Source organism: Balearica regulorum, chromosome 25 (assembly GCF_011004875.1).
Source record: "Balearica regulorum gibbericeps isolate bBalReg1 chromosome 25, bBalReg1.pri, whole genome shotgun sequence".
In the NCBI taxonomy this organism is placed as follows: domain Eukaryota; kingdom Metazoa; phylum Chordata; class Aves; order Gruiformes; family Gruidae; genus Balearica; species Balearica regulorum.
In genome coordinates, this window is record NC_046208.1 from 321,826 (window position 1) to 340,785 (window position 18,960).

Genomic DNA, 18,960 nt, shown 5'->3' on the forward strand with positions numbered 1-18,960 from the left:
AGCTTTTCCACTCGTAAATTCTTTACTGCTTCAATGTTGAGCATTTTGAGATGGGAGGGATGACAGGTGGGGATCCCCTTGAGCTTCCCCGGGATGTAGGGGGGCTGTGGGGCTGGTTGGAAATGGAGACTGTCACCTCCTGTGCTGCGATTGTGCATCCCCGAGACCCTGGCATGGGGACTGTGGCAGTGCCCACATTGACCCCGTGGGATATCACACTGACGTGAGGATGTCTTGCTTGCTCAACAGTGCTGCTGACGGACATGGAAGTGGGCATGCAGGACCCTCTGGGACTTGGCAAACTGGGTGCTCAAGCCGAGAAGGATCGGCGCCTGCGGAAGAAGTGAGTGAACGTCTTTCCCTGCCCCAGTAATAAAATGTCCTGCATGATGGCTGAGAAGCCATGGCATGGGGCTTCTCATCTTCACCCTCTCTTGAGCCCTTTTAGCTCCTTCATTGCTTTGCTACCAGCTGGTTCTTACTGCCCATGGTCTATTCCCTTTCTAGAGCTGCTCCCTTCCCCCTAGTAAATCACTCTCCTGCTTCTGTTTCCTCCAGGCATGAACTCCTAGAAGAAGCTCGGAGGAAAGGATTGCCCTTTGCTCACTGGGATGGCCCCACTGTCGTCTCCTGGCTGGAGGTGAGGCAGAGCATGCCTGTGCGTTGTCCCCATGCTCCAACAGCTTTGCAGTTGCCGTCGGTCTGTAGGTGCTCCCCCAGCAGCAGTACAGCACCCTGCAGTCCCACCATGCTTGGTCCGTGCACATGGTTGGTGGTTGTAAAACTTGGGAGAACAGAGCAGATTCCCAGATCCCGCACATGTTCTGTAGAGTTGTGGTTTGGGGTTTCCTCAAGCGCACACCTTAGCTTTGAGTTGAAAAGCTCAATGGCTCCTCTGTCCCTGTGCTGTGTCCATCGGATACAGGGATGCTAGGCTGCCCATAGGCCATCTGGGCAAGGTACAAACGAAAAAGTAGTTCCACGTGGGTATCCAGCTTTGATACTGAGCTTCAAACAGGGTGGCCTTGATCCTACCAGAAGAAGTTAGGGAAAGTCAACAGGGCAGTCACTGGATTTGTCCTGTTTTGGCAGCTCTGGGTGGGGATGCCAGCCTGGTATGTTGCCGCTTGCCGAGCCAACGTGAAGAGCGGAGCCATCATGTCAGCCCTGTCTGACACTGAGATCCAGAGAGAGATTGGCATCAGCAATGCACTGCATCGCCTGAAGCTGCGTCTGGCCATCCAGGAGATGGTCTCACTCACGAGCCCTTCAGCACCACCCACCTCACGAACAGTAAGTGCTTCATGCCACGGACCTCCTCTTCCCCCAGCCAGCCCCTCCATGGGGCAGTCGATACACTTGTTTCTCCCCTTTCCCTGACTCTTTAGGACCACAGTGGTCCGTCAGTCCCCAGGGAGTCCCAGTGTCACAGGCAAGCGTGGCCATAGAGAGGGTGATGTTCCCTCATGGACCAGTCAAGCCACCAGACACGTGTCCTCAGGCGCCAAGGTCATTTACGGCCATTGAGTGTGATGCACTTTCCTGTCTTGAGGCACCAGCAGACGTTCTTGTCCTCACACTCAGAGGTTGTCAGCAAGAGGCTGACCCTGCCGAGCAGCCTGCAGAGAGCAAAGCTCAGGGACTATCTGCCCTGGAAAGGATGAAATCCCACCCAAACAGCACATTCATGATTTACAGGGTCGACTCAGTTGTGCACAGCCGTTTTCTCAATCAGTTCAATACAAACCTTTTCCTGGGACCGTGTGAAATTCCTGGGGCAAGTCAAAGCAACTGCAGATCCCAGCCTTGCCCTGGATAGCACATGGAATGGATGGAGGGATCATGTCTTGTGCTGGTCCCCAAAACCCCTGAGGGATTAATGGTGCCCCAGTAATGCCAAGATACATCTGTAGAAATGCAGTCAGCAGAAAGGCCTCGAGCGTGTTGTGTCCCCTCAGATGGCTGTGGCTGGGGTCACAGCTGTCAGAGACAAGCCTGCAGGCTCCATGAGCATAACACCAAAGTATAAAGGCAGCCAAAGGGCCAGTGGTCCTTGCTGTGCTCTCTGTGGCTGCACAGACAGCCCAGGGTCCTCACGGCAGCGTGCCACCAGCCCAAGCTGCAAGGATGCTGCAAGATCTCCCCAGTACAGCTCCAAGCGCAAGGGTGGCCTGATCCTCCATCAGCCTGAGCGAGGCTTGTTTCCAGCACGGTTGTGAACCGAGGCCGTGACTCCATGGTGGTTTACCCTGACCACTCTGCTCTTTTCCCTGCAGTCCTCTGGAAACGTCTGGGTCACCCATGAAGAGATGGAGAACATGGCGACTTCCACCAAGACGGTGAGGCTGGCTGGCCCCACTGCCGCTGCACGGCATATCGGTTACCGAGCTGAGCTCTGGGCATGCATTAACACGCTAAACCCCGGGAGGGAAGGGGATCTTTGCTACATCTCATGTGTCAGCTCTTGGCCAGCACCATGCACCTGTTTAGAAACCATCTTTCAACCTTTAATATCCCAACAATTTCCAAAACTGGCTTAAAAACCATCAGATGCATTTTCCTTTGTCAAGCCCCTGTGGATTTTACTGGGTTTCTAGAGTAGTTTTTCTGTTGTTTGTGAGTTAGAGGAAAGAAAAGAAAGACAAAAACCAAGAGTGATAGAGACCCACATTGGTTATTCTACACCCAGAGAAGTCACTGTCTAATCTGCTGTTGACCTTGGCACACCCAAATATTGTCCCCACTGTCTGTCCCTGCCACTCTGACTGATAGCTTGGTGTCCCTTGGAGGGATGTGGCCATGCTCCCAAAAACTCTGGCTCCTTTGGAGATATGTAGCTGTGTGCCCCTCTCTGCAACTAGACCCTATGCCCATGTCTCAGAGTAGGAGCAGCGTTTTGGATTTGTTGTGTGAATGAAGCATTTTATTGAAGCTTGTGTCTGCTAGTCAAGTAGCACAGACCTGTAACTGGCGCCTGTAACTGGTGGGTGCTTTTTGGGGGCAGAGAGCTCAGAGTTGCGGCAGGGATGTGACACATTCCCTTGGCAGGTTTTGTGAGGTGAACAAAACCAGCACAGGTTGACAAGGGAAGAAATAGCTACAAAATTGGCAGATTGGTTTGGGCAGCCCCTCTGGGGGTTGTGACCTGTGAGCTGAAGCTTAGGTTTCTCTCTGCACCCATCTGTCTTTGGGGGACCCGAGAACTACCCATATTTCGCAGGAAAGATGCATGAGCCCTAGTGTCTGTGCCATCTCCAGCCCAATGCCCAGCAGAAAAGCCTCATCCTGTGTACTCCTAACTGGACTGAGAGATGGGGTGAAACCCGGGCCCAGCAGGGTCGGGGTGTCCCCAGCACCCTGTCGACAAGGCTGAGCTCCCCGAGCCATGCAGCCGTGAGACCAACCCCCATCCCCTCTGGGTCACACCGTGCTGAGGGGTCCCCACGCTTAGCACACATGGCACACACTTTCACAGTGCAGGGCCGCCGGGTACTGACTTTACCTGTCCTTTCTATTGACATGCCGCATGTGTCACGCTTAGGACACAGAGGAAGGCAGCTGGGCACAGGTGAGGCCCCCGTGTCACCCTTTTCCGCGGGCGGTACGGGGGGTGGTTGTGGGAGGGGGAGCTGGAACATCACAGGGCACCCAGGGAATGAGCTTGGGGCATCAGTATTGGCCAAGTCCTGCTTGGAGTCGAGCCTGCACCCTGTGGTTGCTCCTCTGAGCCATCTCTCGAGCATGGGGTGATCCTCCTGGGACCTCGCATAAAGCAGCATCCTCCTCTGCTTCAGGCAGAGTGACTTTTTCTACATAAGACACAGATCCTGTGTTAAAATCCCAATGTAAGAGTGACCAGCCACCCTGCATGGGAGGCAGGTTTCTAGCTGCACAGACATCTAGTTTTCACCATATTTTTTAGTCCCACGTTCAGAGTATAGACCATTTTCATGAACTGAAAAGGTGGGAGGAAAGATTCCTGCTTGGATCCGTCTCTTCTGGTTTTAACTCTCAATGGTTTTACTTTTATTCTGGTGGATTTTATTTCATTTTCGGACCCAGAGAGAGCTTGCAGTGAAAGTGAATGGATGTTTTTCTGCCCTAAATGGACTTTTTTTTTCATTTTGAAGACATAAAGCATCTTCACATTTGGTGATTTCTAAGCTGCTTAAAAATCAGTTAGGAATGCACTGAAACCTCTTTCTTAGTTAGTTGTTTCAGCTTTCATGAATGTGCTTTTTCCAGAAGAAGCTGATCATACAGTCCACCTGTCGCTTATGCTTGCCTTTTGGCTACTGCCTTGTCTCCTTGGGGAACATCAGTAGGACACAAACCATGGCCAACAGGGCTGTTCCTTCCAGCTCCTTCAGTACAAACTAGGATTAAACTCCTCTGGCCTAGGTTTAGTCCTCAGGACAGTGACCTCCAGGCTGCAGCATTGAACTGTCACTGGTCTCCTGGGAGTCTGCAGCTCCACCAAGTCCTGGTTTCTCCCTAGCTTCTCCATTTGCTTGTCCACAGACACTGGCCTATGGAGACATGAACCATGAGTGGATTGGGAACGAGTGGCTGCCCAGCCTGGGTCTCCCACAGTATCGCAGCTACTTCATGGAGTGTCTTGTTGATGCACGGATGCTGGACCACCTGACCAAGAAAGATCTCAGAGTTCACTTGAAGATGGTGGACAGCTTCCACCGGTGAGTCCCCTCCTTCAGAAGGTTCCTGGGGTGCAGTGTCTGCTTTGGAGCAGAGGATGGGGCAATTTGAGAGATTCTACCCTGTCTTGGTCAGCCCTAGTGCTGGAGGATGGCTTTTCTAGGCTAAAATCAACCACCTGATCTGGGGCAGCTGGTATGGGCAAATGTTCTTCTTCAGCACACTCCTTCCAGCAAAATTGCAGAGGACCAAGCCTTCTCCTGGCTGTGGAGCAAACCACAGGCAAAAAAAAAAGCTCATACCACCCGGTCTCCCACTGGCAGGCAGAACAGTCATCTGCCAGCAGCCCAGCTTGAAGAAGGCTTGTGCCATCCCAACCACCTTGCTCAAGCACCAGTACCCTCATCTGCTGACCACCAGTGCTCAGATCAGGAATGGTTATGGTGGGAATCATGGGCATCGGCTCATTCCTCTCTCTGGCATGCAAAGAGGAAAGGATGCACATCCTGGCATGGCTTTTGAGTGGGCAGGTCAGTACCCCAGTCCATGGGGTACCACCGTCTACCCCAGCCATAGGGCTGTGTCTACGGAACTGCCAGGGCCCTCCCTGCTCTGGGGATGAACCCTTCAGGCTGGAGCAGCCCCCATGGGCTGGTTCTCCCCAGCCACCAAGCTCTGAGTATCGTTGCTTAGATCTGCGCATTCTCAAGAAGGTAGAACAGAGTAAAACTGATGGAGTGGGGAATTACCATGAAAGGGAGGGATATTCTCTGTTTTCCGGCCAAGATCTTCCCTTTGGGTTGTGTCTGGGCTGACCCAACCCTGAACTGAAGCATCATTTGGGCATGTGGAAACCAAGAAGGGAAGTGGGTCCCTCCACAGGTCCCTCCAAGCCACCTGCCCCACAGTACTGAGCCGTCCTGAGGGTTTTGTGACATCTTGTGTCCTTGCAGCACCAGCCTGCAGTACGGCATCATGTGCCTGAAGAGACTCAACTACGACCGCAAAGAGCTGGAGAGGAGGCGAGAAGAGACCCAGCACGAAATCAAAGGTCAGCAGCCACATATACAATCCAGCTCTAGAAAATGAGATGAGAAACCTCACAAGAGATACCCAGTGGTGGTCTCTCCTATTCCTTATTTTTAACACAGCATTTTCCTGGGGAAAATCATTATTTCTGAGCAACCATTCCTGGAGGGCTCTTCTCCAGGGGGAACCTCCCTGCAGTATTTCCCCAACAGATTGCTCCAGGTGCCTTTGTGCAGCTCAGTGAGACATGAGGAGGGAGGAAGGGTGTCAAGACAGGGAAGATCCACTGCAAGCATCAGATAGGCTTCTCCTGCCTCTTTCAAATGCTTAGGACACCCCCCAGCTTGCTCAGCATCCCCTCCCTCATTCACTGTCCTGAGATTCCCTGCGCATCTGGCTGCTGCTTAGATTACATCTCATTATTGATAATGCCCCTAATTACACCAGCAGCCGTGGGTTCTTAGGATTAATTTTCACAGTTGTTTTCTGTCTGTTATTTCAGCATTCAGTTTGGTAAATTGAAGGGAGCTGTTCCTGGCACTTGAGCACCCAGTATCACTGCTGGCTCAGGAAGGAGAGTCCCAGGATCAGCCTAGGGCTGTGCCAAAGGGTTTCAGGACATCAGCAGGTCCCCGCACAACCAAGAGTGTGCTCTGAGCTGGCTCTGAGACATGCCCTTGCTCTTTTGCAGACGTGTTGGTGTGGACCAATGACCAGGTCATTCACTGGATCCAGTCCATTGGGCTTCGCGAGTATGCAAACAACCTCATCGAGAGCGGGGTGCACGGGGCACTTCTGGCCCTCGATGAAAATTTTGACCACAACAGTCTGGCACTCGTGTTGCAAATCCCCACACAGAACACACAGGTAACAGCAGCATCCTTAGGGGATTTTGGAGGAGGGTGGCCAGCGTGGGACACTGTTGCGGTGTGACTCCACCAGTCCCACCGACTCAACTCTGCCTTTCAAAGCAGAGCACTCAGATGGCACGTGGGCTTTTTCTCTGTTGTTCTCAGACTTTCCTGGGATGGGAGTTTGTGCTGGAAACTGTTCCCACCAATGGGGAATGCTCATTTTTTGTTATTCTCAGGCTCGACAAGTGCTGGAGAGGGAGTTCAACAACCTGCTCGCCTTGGGCACAGATCGGAGGCTGGACGATGTGAGTACCAAACCTCTCCCACCTCTAGATCATGCTGAGCGCCTGTTCTTGCGCAAGAAACAGGAGAGGCAGGACCTCTACTCTCTTCCTCCTTGTCCAAGGGAGTCAAATAGTGCCTCACAAACTCTCTAGCGCAGTCACATGAGCAGTATCAGTGGAATAAGCTAAAACTATTAGACAAGGCCCTGAGGAATGTGCTGCCAGGCTGTGGATGCAGGTGAGGTAGAATCCTGTGCATCCTTTCTAGCCTCATGCTTGGTGGGCTGAATTTCAAGTAGGCTCACCTGACTCTCCTTGCCAGCTGCTTTAATATTGCCTTTTAGAGTCACAGATGTTCTGGGCATGACACATCTGTGGTGGGTAAAGCTCGTGGGTTGGATGCCCCATTAAGCAGCCAGAAAGCTGTTCACGTTGAGTCACTGAAGGTGGGAATTGATCTAGATCCCTCCTATGTATATCTTTCCTCCATGAGATAACATAGCAGAGCTAGTCAGGGCTCTCTGTAGAGCAGAGAAGCAGGTGCTTCCAGATGCCATTATCTGGCCAAGGTTAGATGCATCCCTTGGGGACTTTATTGGGGCTTGTGTGTTGATGTCTCTGAGGCATCTTTGCAGACAGGCTGGAGAGAAGAAACAGGTAAGCTGGAAAAGATGGAGCCTATGTTGTGTGGTCCTGGAGAAGTCTCCTATATCCTTGGCTCGATCTGATCACACACTTCTGTTTGAGTTGGTCTCCATGTACAGGCACACCCTAATTAGGTGGAAGCAGTGCTGGTATCTCACAGGGGCAGAAGGTCCTGCTGCCACTGATGCTGGGCTCATAATCTGGTCTTCCCTCACAGGGCGATGACAAGACCTTCCGTCGAACCCCGTCCTGGCGAAAGCGCTTCCGCCCGCGAGACATTCACAGCATCAACATGCTCAGCGGTTCAGCCGAGACACTGCCAGCCGGCTTCCGCGTCACCAGCCTGGTGCCCCTGCCTCCTCCATCTGCCCCTGCCAAGAAAATGCCCCCAGAAGGTAGGTCACCACCATCTCCCCAGGGTCCTCTCCCACCCCTGCTCAGACCTTATGGGGAATGTGGGGAATGATGTGCCACCAGGGAGAGAGGCTTGCTGATCACCTGCAATGCTGAATCCATGTAATCCTTGAGCCGTTGTCTGCTGTAAATTGTCAGGGTTATTTCAGACTCTGGTCTGGTGTGCGGTTTCTTTGTTTTGAACTGCCAGGGTGACGGAGATGGCTGGATTGGGGCACAAAATGGGGATAAGTGTCACCCACCCTGGGTTTGGCATCCAGGTCAGAGCCTGTTGGGGTAGCATTGGGGGCTGTCAGGAAGCAGCAGCCCATTCTGGGCCAGTCTTGTCCCCATTTTGGAAACCAAAGGGACTGAATTAACCAGCTCAAGTCAGTCCGAGCACTGCTGAGCTCTCTCAGAGCTGGCCGAGACACGCTTTGACACGCTTGCTGCCCGTGCTGCTGGCTGTCGTGTTATAGCTGAGTGTATGTGTCGCAGGCTCTGCCCCACCACCACACAACTCTTTTGTACAAGTTATCTTGGTTCCTTCCAAAGCTGTAGGGTGGCACAAGCTCCAGCCAGGTCACCCCAGTTTGTCCCCTGGACCAGGAGCCCTGGTGCCACTGTCCCAACCTATCTGCCACCTGGTGCAGAGCTGGCTTCCACAGGCTCAGAAATGAGCATATGAAGGAGCATTAAAAACTTGTGTTTTCACCTTCCGGTTCCAAGCCCCAGGCTCAGCTCTCGTCCTTCTGTCTCCAGATTTGCTCAAAACTCACAGTTTTCCATTCAGAAGTTTGGGTCAAATTTCTGCTCGATCCTGGAAGCTGCAATTCCCACCCATCTGAGGACAATGAAACCTGGGACAGAATCCCTAGGTCTGACAGCACCCAGACACGGCTGGCAGGGAGCTCGCTGCCTGAGAGTAGGGATAGCAAGCAGCAACTTTCCAAATACCCTGGAGCCTTGGAAGCATCAGAGCTGGCCGAACGTGCCTCTTCCTTTGACCCTCACCTTCATATGGCTTCAGTGCACAGACTCTGCCTAATAAATGTTTCGATGGGAAGCTTAGGGCTAATTGGAACAGTCGCTAATTGCACGCTCTGCTCTTTGACTCACTTCCAGTTGGTGCCTCTGGGTCGCCAAGGCTGGAGACCTCCACGGTCCGGACGTACTCCTGCTGAGGGTCAGCGTGACGGGAACCAGCCCAGCCCTGGGTAAGTGTGAGGAGGACCGAGGCCTCAGAGCTGGATGGGGACCGAGAGGAGAGCACGAGGCCCAGCGTCCTCGGCCCGGCATCACCCAGGCGGGGTGTGTGCCTTCACCAAGGTTTGCCTCGCCATGAGGAGCACAGAGACCTCAGTGGTGGGGGAACAGCCCGCTGCTGCCTGAGGCTCACAGGACCCTGAGATGATGCAGAAGGGATGCTCAGCATCCCAACCACATACAGTTTGTCCAGTCCCTGGAGAGACAGCTCCACTGGGGACCCCAGGATGCCATCCTAGATGGGGGGATCCCACTGGGGTGAGGGAAGGATAGTCAAGCACTTCAGAGAGTCTCCTGGGACCTTGCTGTACCCTGGGGCACGGCTCCCCTGTGCCAGGAGGATTCATTACCAACTCCATCTGGGTTTGTTGGCCTGTGGGTGCACGGGGGGAGAGATGAGCCACCATCCTCACGGGGCCTTTCCCACTTCGTTTCTCAGCACATCCCCACTATCCGTACGGCCACACACTGGCTGTCTTTCAGGACAAGCGCCCGGCCTGCGCCTGTTCCTCGGCCCAAACCAACAGACGCTGCAGTCTCGCTGCTGTGGACCGAAAAGGATGCTCTCCCTTCTGCTTGTGCACCCCACCGTTTCCCTGGCTCCCCTTGGCTCCCGCCTGTGGCTTATCCGCCCACCTCTCCCCACACTGGCTGGGCTACAGATGTGCTTGCTGCGTGCCCGCTCTGTTGCTGGCAGAAGCGTGGTACAACCCATCGGAGTGGCAGAGATGCCCCAAAAGTGGGCTGCAATATTTGGAAACCTTTCTCCTGCCTGGTTCATGTTGCCAATGCGCCATGGGCTGCTGCACTGACTCGCCCAAGCCCCAAGCATCGGGGACGCTGCTGCCCACAGGACTCGAAGCCAAGGAAGATTCAGGCTCATGAAAATCTTCGTGCTGGGGCAGCCGGGCAAGGAGTTGCCCCCAGGGGAACCGGGGCCAGTGCCAAGGTCAGCGCTGCACAGGACGGAGCAGGGACCGGCCATTGTGGGGGCAAGGAGAATGGCTGTCTGCCAAGAGGTGGGCGGTCAGGGTGCTGTGTTTTGGGGTGCTGCCAGACACCACACGGGGGGAGGCTGCGCCTGCATGGCGGGTCCACGAAGGGCTGCGTGGGGAAGGGCTGGAACCGCCCCATATGGCTCACTGCCGGCCGGGATGGTACCTGGCACCCACGGGACGGGGGACCCTCCTTGGGCGTCCAGGAGAGACACGGCAGGGGCACCCACCGCCCCGGGACGTGCCCATCCCTTCCCCTCCGGGTGCAGAGGAGATGCTCTTCCCTCCTGCCTCCAAGCTACAGACAGGGATCAATCCAGGAGGCTCTTAACTCTTCCCATTTCTTCCCCGTAGGGTAGGATCTCTTCGTCTCCTCATGCCACGTTTGCCTTGTGTGGCCCCTATTTCTGATGTGATATTTATTGATGGCTGGAATGACCTTATACTTATCATGTGCTGTCTGGAAGTGCAATATCTGAGAGGCTATACAGTCACGATGTCTTTTCGGTGTATTATTTGCCTAATACAGTATTAAATATTTTTTTAATTTGAAGAGTCAGTGAGCCCTTTATATCAATGCCCTATTTCTTTCATCATATTATTGGTACTGCATGGACTCCAAACCCTGGATCGGGTCAGGAAAGGATGTATGTGTGTTCCAATAAACAGGATTTTAAAACAGTGCTGGCTTGAGCCTTCTTTCTAGAGCCCAAATTAAAAATACAATTAATTTTTAGCTCCCCTGAGAGTTTTTGGGGTACAGGGCTGAGCCCAGTTGCAAACCAATGAAATCATTGGTCTCTGCAGGGCTCATTAAAGCCTGGGACATCCAGTTCCCACTGCTGAGTGACCATGATGAGGTCCAGCTGGGTTTTCTGACATGGAAAAATCCCCAACCTGGGAATTAAGGGAGACCTGCACAGAGGAGGACAGCGGTAAAGGAAGCCCCGAGCCATTCAAACAAGAATGCCTTTATTTAAAAAAAAAAAAATCCAAATAAGTTAGCAAAAATAATAATTAAAAAAAAACCCCAAATGGCAACTCCACACAGCGTTCAGTAGAAAAGACGGTGCGGGCAGCCTCCGCAGGGCTCAGCACCCATGGGACGCCAGCCGGAGAGAGACGTTGGTCAAAGAGCATCTTGGAAAAAAATCAGCAAGCGAACCCAGCACACACATTGGCCCCCAAAAACCAGTCACCCCCGGACAGGGAGCGAAGCAGAGTCCGACGCCAGGCGGCCACCTTGCGGGAACTGGGGCCGCTACCAGTGTGGGGCCTCGGCGCGGCTGAAATCCCACCTCTCCCCATCATTTTTTTTCAGCTGGCTGAGCGGAGCATTTTGCGAGGAGTGGGAAAGGAGGCGAGTGGTTTCAGCGGTGCAGTCCACGACGCCGGAGGGGTAAATACGATTTCCAGCGGCTGGACCCTTCCGGCATCTTACTCCCACCCTGTTACCAGCTTGAAGAGCCGCTGGGGTTTCCGCTGGCTCAGTTTTGAACCTGCTCCTCCTGGAACGTCACAGCCACGTCCTCCACGGCGATGCTCTCCACGATGGAGGAGAGCGAGTGGAGGTTGCGGTCCTCTGCTGCATCGTTGGCCAGGAGGTGATCTGCAGAGAGCAAGCGGATGATGAGTCTGCTGGGGACGGGGACCGTGTGCTGGGGACGGGTCCTGGCTCCACACAGGGGGGACCCCGCGATCCCCCGCACAGCCAGAGTGACCTGGGGACCGGCTCCCAGCTCCCACTCTGGGGAGGGCAATGGGGAGTGAAACCTTTGGAAGTTTTTTAGGTTTTACTCCACACTGGAAAATAAGATTTAAGTTTCTGCCTTCTGGGGTAGAAACAGGTGGAATGGGGGGGTGGGGGTGGGGGGGGGAATAACGGCAATAATGGAAGAAAAATCAGCAGCTGCAGAGGGGGCGTGGGGAGGGAAAGGGAACCCCAGGCAGCGATGCTCAGTGATACTCAGCACCGCAGCAGGCAAAGCCAAGCCAAGGGACGGCGATGGACGAACCCTTGATGGGGACCAAGCCGCCAGGCTCTGGAGTGCTGCAATCCTGTTTCTCAGCTCCTAACAGCAGGCGTGTTGGTGAAATCGGGTGGTGGGAGAAGCCTGAACTCACTAAGCATCGAGCCAAGGAGGTGCTGGAGGATTGATGAGCCTGGGGGCAGCTCATCTCTCTGCAACGGCAGGGTGGGAAGAGGACAAGGCTCCTTTTGTCCTCCACTCTGAGCATCTCCTGCTTGGGAAGGGGGCTGTCTCAGTGATGCTCTGCTCCAGGGCTGCAGTGTCCCCCACTGCTGATCCCCCCAGAACCCAGCAAGGCTGCAGGATGCAGGGCCAAGGCGGGAAGGACCTTACCTGCGGGGTTGGTGCCGAACTCCAACTGGCTGCTCCACTCAGGGCTGCAGGACGAGCTGCCGGACCTGCACTCGCTGGCCGCCTGCAAGGACCAGAGATGCCGACCATGGATGTCACCTTCTCCAGCCCGGGCAAAGCCCACCAGCCACCCCAAAAACACCCCAGGGTGACCAAACAGCGCAACACAATGACCCTGCGGAGATGGGCATGTCCCTCCCCACCTACAAAGTTGCCAGAGGAGATGACAGCATTCATGGTCCCCAGGACCCATCGGGGTCAGATGCTTTGTTAAACATAAGGGCTGAAAAAAACCACCTTTTGGGGCTCTGGACACAGGAGAAATGGGGCCATCCAACCACTGTGAGTAAAAAAATGTCTCTTTACCCAGTGACCATGAGAAAGGGCTAGAGACGGACAAACATCCTTGGGCAAAACAGCTTTTTGCTGAAAATCACCTAATCAAACTCATAAAAAGTGACACGCAGGCTGGACACCCTCAGGCCATCCCAAGGGGATTTCTGGAGAAGATCTTTCAGCAGTTTGATTTGTGGATTTGAGGCTGAACGGCTATTATGTCAGAGAAAAGAGCTGACAGCCTGAAAAATGAGAGCGTTACTCAGCAAAGCTCTGAATTGACTTTGGTGTGTGTCTTTATCTGGAAGTGGATGCTGGCCCAAGTTAAACGCAAAATATGATTTATAGGAGCAACCCCAAGAAGCCAACTATATGTAGCAGCCTAGAAATGTCACTTTGGGTCTACAAGCTCATGGCAGCACAGGCTAATTAATTAACATATGAATTTGTTTCCCACTAAAGTAGGAAATTCTTACAGATCAGATTTCTTTTCCCCCAAAACACTGGATTTTGTACTGAATATGTGAACCTATGCCTGGGAGAAGGGACAGCTTGGAGCAGCAGTGACATGGGAACTGTTTGGTTTTGGGCACATTTGCAGGGGCAGCCAACAAATCCACCCGAATTAAACCAAGTGGATACGTTGGGTTTACACTGGGAAGTCCCAAGAATATATAGGCTAGACCCTAAAAGATTTTTCACTCCTTTATTCAGCTCTAAATGTTGGGTTGCCTGCTGGTTTGGTCCTTAAATCCCTGAAAGGAGATGACTCTCCATGAATTCCACTTTTCTGTGCCTCTTATAGTTCTTCCATATCCATATCCATATCCATATATCTATACTGTCTATATATATTTGTACGTCTACATCTACATCTACATCTACATCTACATGGATCTATATCATCTATCTCTATAGCATCTCCATCTATATCACCTATACCTATAGCTATAGCTATCTATGTATTTCACTATACAAAGCCTCAGAGCAGCAGGGAAGTGCGTGCCCAGACATCTCCCCAGAAATCAGAGGGCAGACAAAATTATATCTCGAAAACTTGGTTAAACCACCAAAGTCTTGCGGTGCGGCGGGCCCCAGTTTGCAGCATCTCTGCTCAGGGCTGTGGCAAGGCACGACCGCTGCGAGCATCCTCACCTGGCTCTTGAATCGGCACCTTCGGCCCCAGAAACCGGAGGTGGCCACGCACCGACTCCCTCGCCCTGTCTCCTGCCCTGTCCCCTGCCTGGGTGTGCTGTGCCACGTCCCCCATCAAAGTCCCCGTGCCCCAGCGTGTTGTGGCACCAGCAATTGCATGGCGGCAGGGAGGGGGGAGGGAGGCTGTGGGTTTTGCGCCCAGGAGCTTTGATACTGGGGAATGACATCGCGGGATGCAGCAGGAGGTGTTTGGTGGGAGGCTTTGTGGGTTGTGCCACCCCAAGACATTACAGGGAGAAACCAGGAGTGTGTGCATCTGTGAGCAGGGGGATGTTATTTTATTTTATTAATTTTTTATTTTATTTTATATTTGATTTAATTTATTTAACTTAGTTTAATCTAATTCTATGCTTTTTTATCTCATTTTTGCCTTTATTGTCCCTCCCAAGCCCAGGCACACGTGCCACACTTAATGCAGTGCCCAGCACTGGACCACACAACCTCCACTATATCCATACATAGGGAAAGATTGCTATCAACCCCCTTGCTGGGGGATCTGAGCACCCAGCTGGGGCTGGATCAGCACCACCTAGAGCCTTTATGCAGGACACATTTACCAGCCCATGGTAGCAGCATCTGCCTTGCCTCAGGGCTGGGGGTCCCCCTCCCGCCCAGCAGGACCCAGTGCCCCAGAGCTACTCATGATGCCTTTGCCCAGGATCATCCCCATAGGGCATGCATCACCCCAAAAGGGCATCACCCTCCACAGGGCATGCATCACCCCCATGGAGCATCACCCCCATGGAGCACCACCCCCATGGAGCATCACCCCCATGGAGCATCACCCCCATGGAGCATCACTCCCCTAGGGCATCACCCTGGTGCTGGTCTGCAGCCCAGGTTTGGGGATCCCGGGGGATGCACAGAGGCACTTACCCCAGGCTGGGGAGCAGCAGGGCGGAAGCGCAGGTCCCTCTGCTCCCGCTCCTGCTGGTTGAGGGTGCTGAGCAAGCTCTGCAGGCGCTCGATGTACTGGATGGCGCTGCGCAGGATCTCCACCTTGGGCAGCCGCTGGTTGGGGTTGAGCAGGGTGCTGCGTTTCAACGCCTCAAAGGCTTCGTTCACCTTCTTCAACCTGCGTTTCTCCCGCAGGGTGGCTGCCCGCCGCCGGTCAATGGAGACCGTCTTCCGCTTGCAAACCTTGCAGGCCCAGGGCAGGCATTGCCCAGGGCAATGCTCGGGCAGGGCTGAGTCCTTCTCCTCCAAAGCCACCCTGCCGTCAGGACACAGGGCCACCTCGGGCCGCTCAGGGAATGCCGCTGGCTCGTAGCCCTGCAAGCGAGAGCCCAGGAAATTTTCCCCATCGTAAAACCTCTGGTCCGGGAAAAAATAAGGGTTGGTCTCGAAGAGCTCCATGGACGCACGGGCAGCTCGGGGACGTGTGTGCGGCTTGGGGACGGCTGCTCCCTCTCCCCACGCCAACTGTTTGGTGCCATTTAAACCCCGGCGCTGGCATTAAATCACGGAGATAAATATAGAAAACCTAAAGGAAACCTGAGCCTGCCCTAAGCTGCTGCCTCACATCAAAACTTGTCCATCTGATTTCATGTGCTCTCTCCGCGGGGATTACACTGCCCGGACCGCGGCCGTGCTGGGTGGGGGGGGGGGTCTGGGGGAGCTGGCACGGTGGGGAGGGCAGCTCAGCCGCCCTGCAAACAAGGGCTTTGTTTGAGCCCAGGGGTGCCACCGGGGACGGCGGGTGGCTGCCAGCTCCCCCCAGCATTCCTGCATCATCTGGTCCCTTCAGTTACGGCTGGATTGGGGGCAGCCCACGGTGGACTCGTGGCCAGCCCGCCCGGCCAGGGCACCCTCAATCCCACAGCACCCTGGGTCTGCACCTTCCCTGCAGTCAGTCCCGACACCGGCACAGCATCCTCCAGCACTCGCCCCCCATATTTCCCATGGTCCCATCCTGCTGGTGCATGTTTCAGCATAAAGGCCTGATCCTGGTTCTGCTGAAGCCACAGGGAAGCGGAGTAATTCAGCCCTGGGAGGGGCGTCCCGATGCAGGGAGCACCCTGGGGTCCAGCCCTTTCCCCGTGGGCACCCCTCACCGTGCAGCGTGCGCCATGGTGCCAGCCCCTGTGCTCTGCTGCCCGTCCTGCAGGAATGGAGCAGGCAGGACAACACGAGGCTCAGCCTTTCCTCCACCATGGGCTTCCTGAAGGTCCCTGGCCAACCCCTCATCCCAGAGCAGCGTTTTTGGCACAAAATCCACGTTCGTGGCTTCTCCCAAGGGACACCTTCTCCTGTGTGTCCCCGCTCCAGCTCTGGCTCATCCAATCTGGACCTCTGTGCGTATGGATAACCAAAGCCCCAACGCTGTCCTGCTGCACCCCTCTCCCAGCAAAGAGACATCACTCCCACCTTCCCAATGGGGAAACTGAGGCACAATCACAGGCCCTCTATGAGCAGCAGCGCAGGTGGGATTTTGACCCATTCCCAGCCCTTCTGTACAGACTCCAACCATTCAAACACATCTCTCCGACTTTGTCTTTTCCGAAAGGATTTTTTTTTTCTTTTTTTTTTTTCCATTGGGAACATCAGAAACCATCTCCTATCTCCTCTTATTCCTGCTCCAGGCCAGATTCCAGCCGAGGGATCGGTCAGTGGAAAGAATGTCAGCAAAGAGCAGGGCCAACCCTGAGGGATTTTCCTTCCCCAAATCCCCCCTCCCCGGAGAGGCCGTGCTGCGGCACATTCCCTGCGCCCACTGCCAGCACCTTTGTTCACTTTGGGTTAATTTCTAGCCTTTTTGGAACCCACCACAATGCTCTTCTCCTTTTGCAGTAATTTCTTTGGGGCTAGGAGCTTTACAATGCATCCTCACCCTCATTCCAGCTCTTGTGGGTTCTCAGTCCTGAGGATTTGCTCTCCCCATGGTTTTAGCATCTATAAAAAAATCTGCAGTAAGGAAAGCAGGACCCACAGCCTCGAGGTTCACAGTCCCTGCACTCCCCAGGGTCAATCAATCTCCTGAAATACTCAAAAAGGAAAAAAAAATCAGAGCACCAGATTGTGCCCTGAGTTGGGTGAGAGCACCAAAGCAGTTAGGAAGAGGCAGGATTCGTCCCTGAGAGTGTGCAGAAGAGCCAGTGGCAGGCACAAAGCTGTTACAGAGGGATGACTCAAACCCAAGGGCTTTACATCAACTTCACATCATCACATCAAGCAGTTTGACTTGTTTGTGGGGACCTTATCGGTGTCACTTGCTGGTGGACATGACCCTGGTGAGCCCCTCAAGCTGCAGCCAGGTCCCTGGACAAGGGATGCTTACGGGAATTGCCCTGGCTCTACCGTATAAATGGGGTTTTTTTTAATTGCAAGAGTGTGTTTGGAGGATGAGGAACCCAGCGGTGACATAACTGGCTCCGCGGGGCACGTGGCAGACCCGTACAAGAGAGCAGCCAAGCATTTAGCACTTCATAAAACAGGGGCAGCATCAGCAGAGCAGGCGCTGGCCACCGTGGTGGCCTTTCCTGGGCCAGAAGTGGGTCGAGCCAGCCCTGATGGGCCACCGAGGCCACCATGTGTCCGTGGCTGAGTGGGAGGAAAGGGCAGCCAGTGCCAGAGCGGGATGGGGACTAGGGAAGAAGGACCCCGCACTGGGGTGGCAGCCCCAGCACCCGTGTTTGCTCCCGTTCCTTTTGGGGGAGGGGGTCTCATCCAGGCTGCCCACGCTGCTGCTGGCACAGGGAGCTGGGATGACGCTGTGCTCACCCAGCCGTGGCTCTGCTCCTCCATCAGACCCTCTACACCAAGGGGGACCCTGATCCTGGACACGGCGGGGGGGATGCAGTGAGGTCTGGGGTCCATGGGTCCAGCGGATATCAAATCAGGGATAATGATTACCACTGGGCAAGTAGCCATCACCAGGGGACCCCAGCATCTGGGCTACCAGGGAGGCTCCTGCCATAGCCCACACCACCCCGAGCACCCCACAAAGACAACTGCTGGGCAGCTTTTCCTGGGTCCCATGGGTGCCCACGGCGGCTGCAGGCTGCACCCCGGGTAATTCGGAGCTGGCGGGGGATTAGGGCTCTGCTGCCGGCTGTCAGGTTAGCCCGTGATGGATGGTGGCGGCTGGGAGGCACACAAAGGAGACGCTGTGTGAGCCCCGGGCAGAACGTGCTGCGATCCGTCACGGGGTGACCTTCCCCCGGCTGGCGGAGGCCTCGCGGGGACGGCTCACCCCGTCACAGCCGGCGGGGACAGGCAACCACGAGGCCCAAGCTAAAAATACCCGTCCATTGAGAAAATCTCAGCGAGGAGGGTTTGTCCTTGCTCCTCTGGGGCAGCTTCCCAAACTGGTGTCCAGGTCCACGGCACAGGGTCACGGAGAGACGCCCGGGGACTGCCCCGACTGTTTTGCTTTCCCACCATGGCCGATGGTCTTGATTTGCTGAGTTTTGGGGATGCACATAACCATGTTGCAGCCCTGAGTACGACGCTGCCTGGTGCACAGAGCTGCACACAACTGGTGCACGTTCCTCCCAGTGCAGAGAGCCTTAACGAGTGCACGTCCCTGCTTAGTGCATGGAGCTGCACGGTCCCTGCACTGGAGTAGCAATGGTGGGGATGGTGCCAGCTGGCTCCTTCCATCAGAAAGGGCAGAAAAAGCAGCAGATTTTAGGGGCTGGTGAAGCAAGCCGGGCGGTGGAGGCAGCATCTCCACCCCTGGGGTGCAGGCACCATGGGGAAAGAGGCCAGGGGTGGCCAGGACCCAGCAAAGACATCATCCCACTGGGATTTCAGCACAGGAAAGGGGTCCCACCAAAATGCTACTTCCAATGGGACCCACCTTCCCTTTCCCCCCATGGGCACCCCACCAGCCCACGTCCCCTCTCGCTTTCCAGGCTTGCCGACATCCCTTCCTGCCACAGTGACAAGTCATAACATATTTGGG

The 18,960-nt window shown here is 54.7% G+C and overlaps 2 protein-coding genes across 7 annotated transcripts in view; one reads left to right on the forward strand and one right to left on the reverse strand.

Annotated features, from left to right (window-relative positions):
- PPFIA4 (PPFI scaffold protein A4) overlaps positions 1-10,803 on the forward strand; it is a 59,111-nt gene extending 48,308 nt beyond the window's left edge. For 3 of the 6 annotated variants that reach the window (XM_075775639.1, XM_075775641.1, XM_075775642.1), the window contains 12 exons: positions 250-343; positions 559-640; positions 1,093-1,293; positions 2,277-2,339; positions 3,542-3,568; positions 4,522-4,697; positions 5,610-5,707; positions 6,377-6,552; positions 6,776-6,844; positions 7,686-7,863; positions 8,987-9,078; positions 9,567-10,803. In XM_075775639.1, the coding sequence (XP_075631754.1) occupies positions 250-343; positions 559-640; positions 1,093-1,293; positions 2,277-2,339; positions 3,542-3,568; positions 4,522-4,697; positions 5,610-5,707; positions 6,377-6,552; positions 6,776-6,844; positions 7,686-7,863; positions 8,987-9,045 (1,223 nt within the window). In that variant the 3' untranslated portion in view covers positions 9,046-9,078; positions 9,567-10,803. The remainder of the gene's footprint in view (positions 1-249; positions 344-558; positions 641-1,092; positions 1,294-2,276; positions 2,340-3,541; positions 3,569-4,521; positions 4,698-5,609; positions 5,708-6,376; positions 6,553-6,775; positions 6,845-7,685; positions 7,864-8,986; positions 9,079-9,566) is intronic. The other 3 variants (XM_075775640.1, XM_075775643.1, XM_075775644.1) reach the window with 2 other exon arrangements.
- A 672-nt stretch (positions 10,804-11,475) lies between these two features.
- On the reverse strand, positions 11,476-15,449 carry MYOG (myogenin). The gene is made up of 3 exons (XM_075775647.1): positions 14,931-15,449; positions 12,486-12,567; positions 11,476-11,731 (listed from the first exon to the last, which is right to left on the reverse strand). Exons 1-3 carry the CDS (start codon positions 15,408-15,410, stop codon positions 11,610-11,612), a joined length of 684 nt encoding a protein of 227 aa, XP_075631762.1. The 5' UTR covers positions 15,411-15,449; the 3' UTR covers positions 11,476-11,609.
- Positions 15,450-18,960: the final 3,511 nt, after the last annotated feature.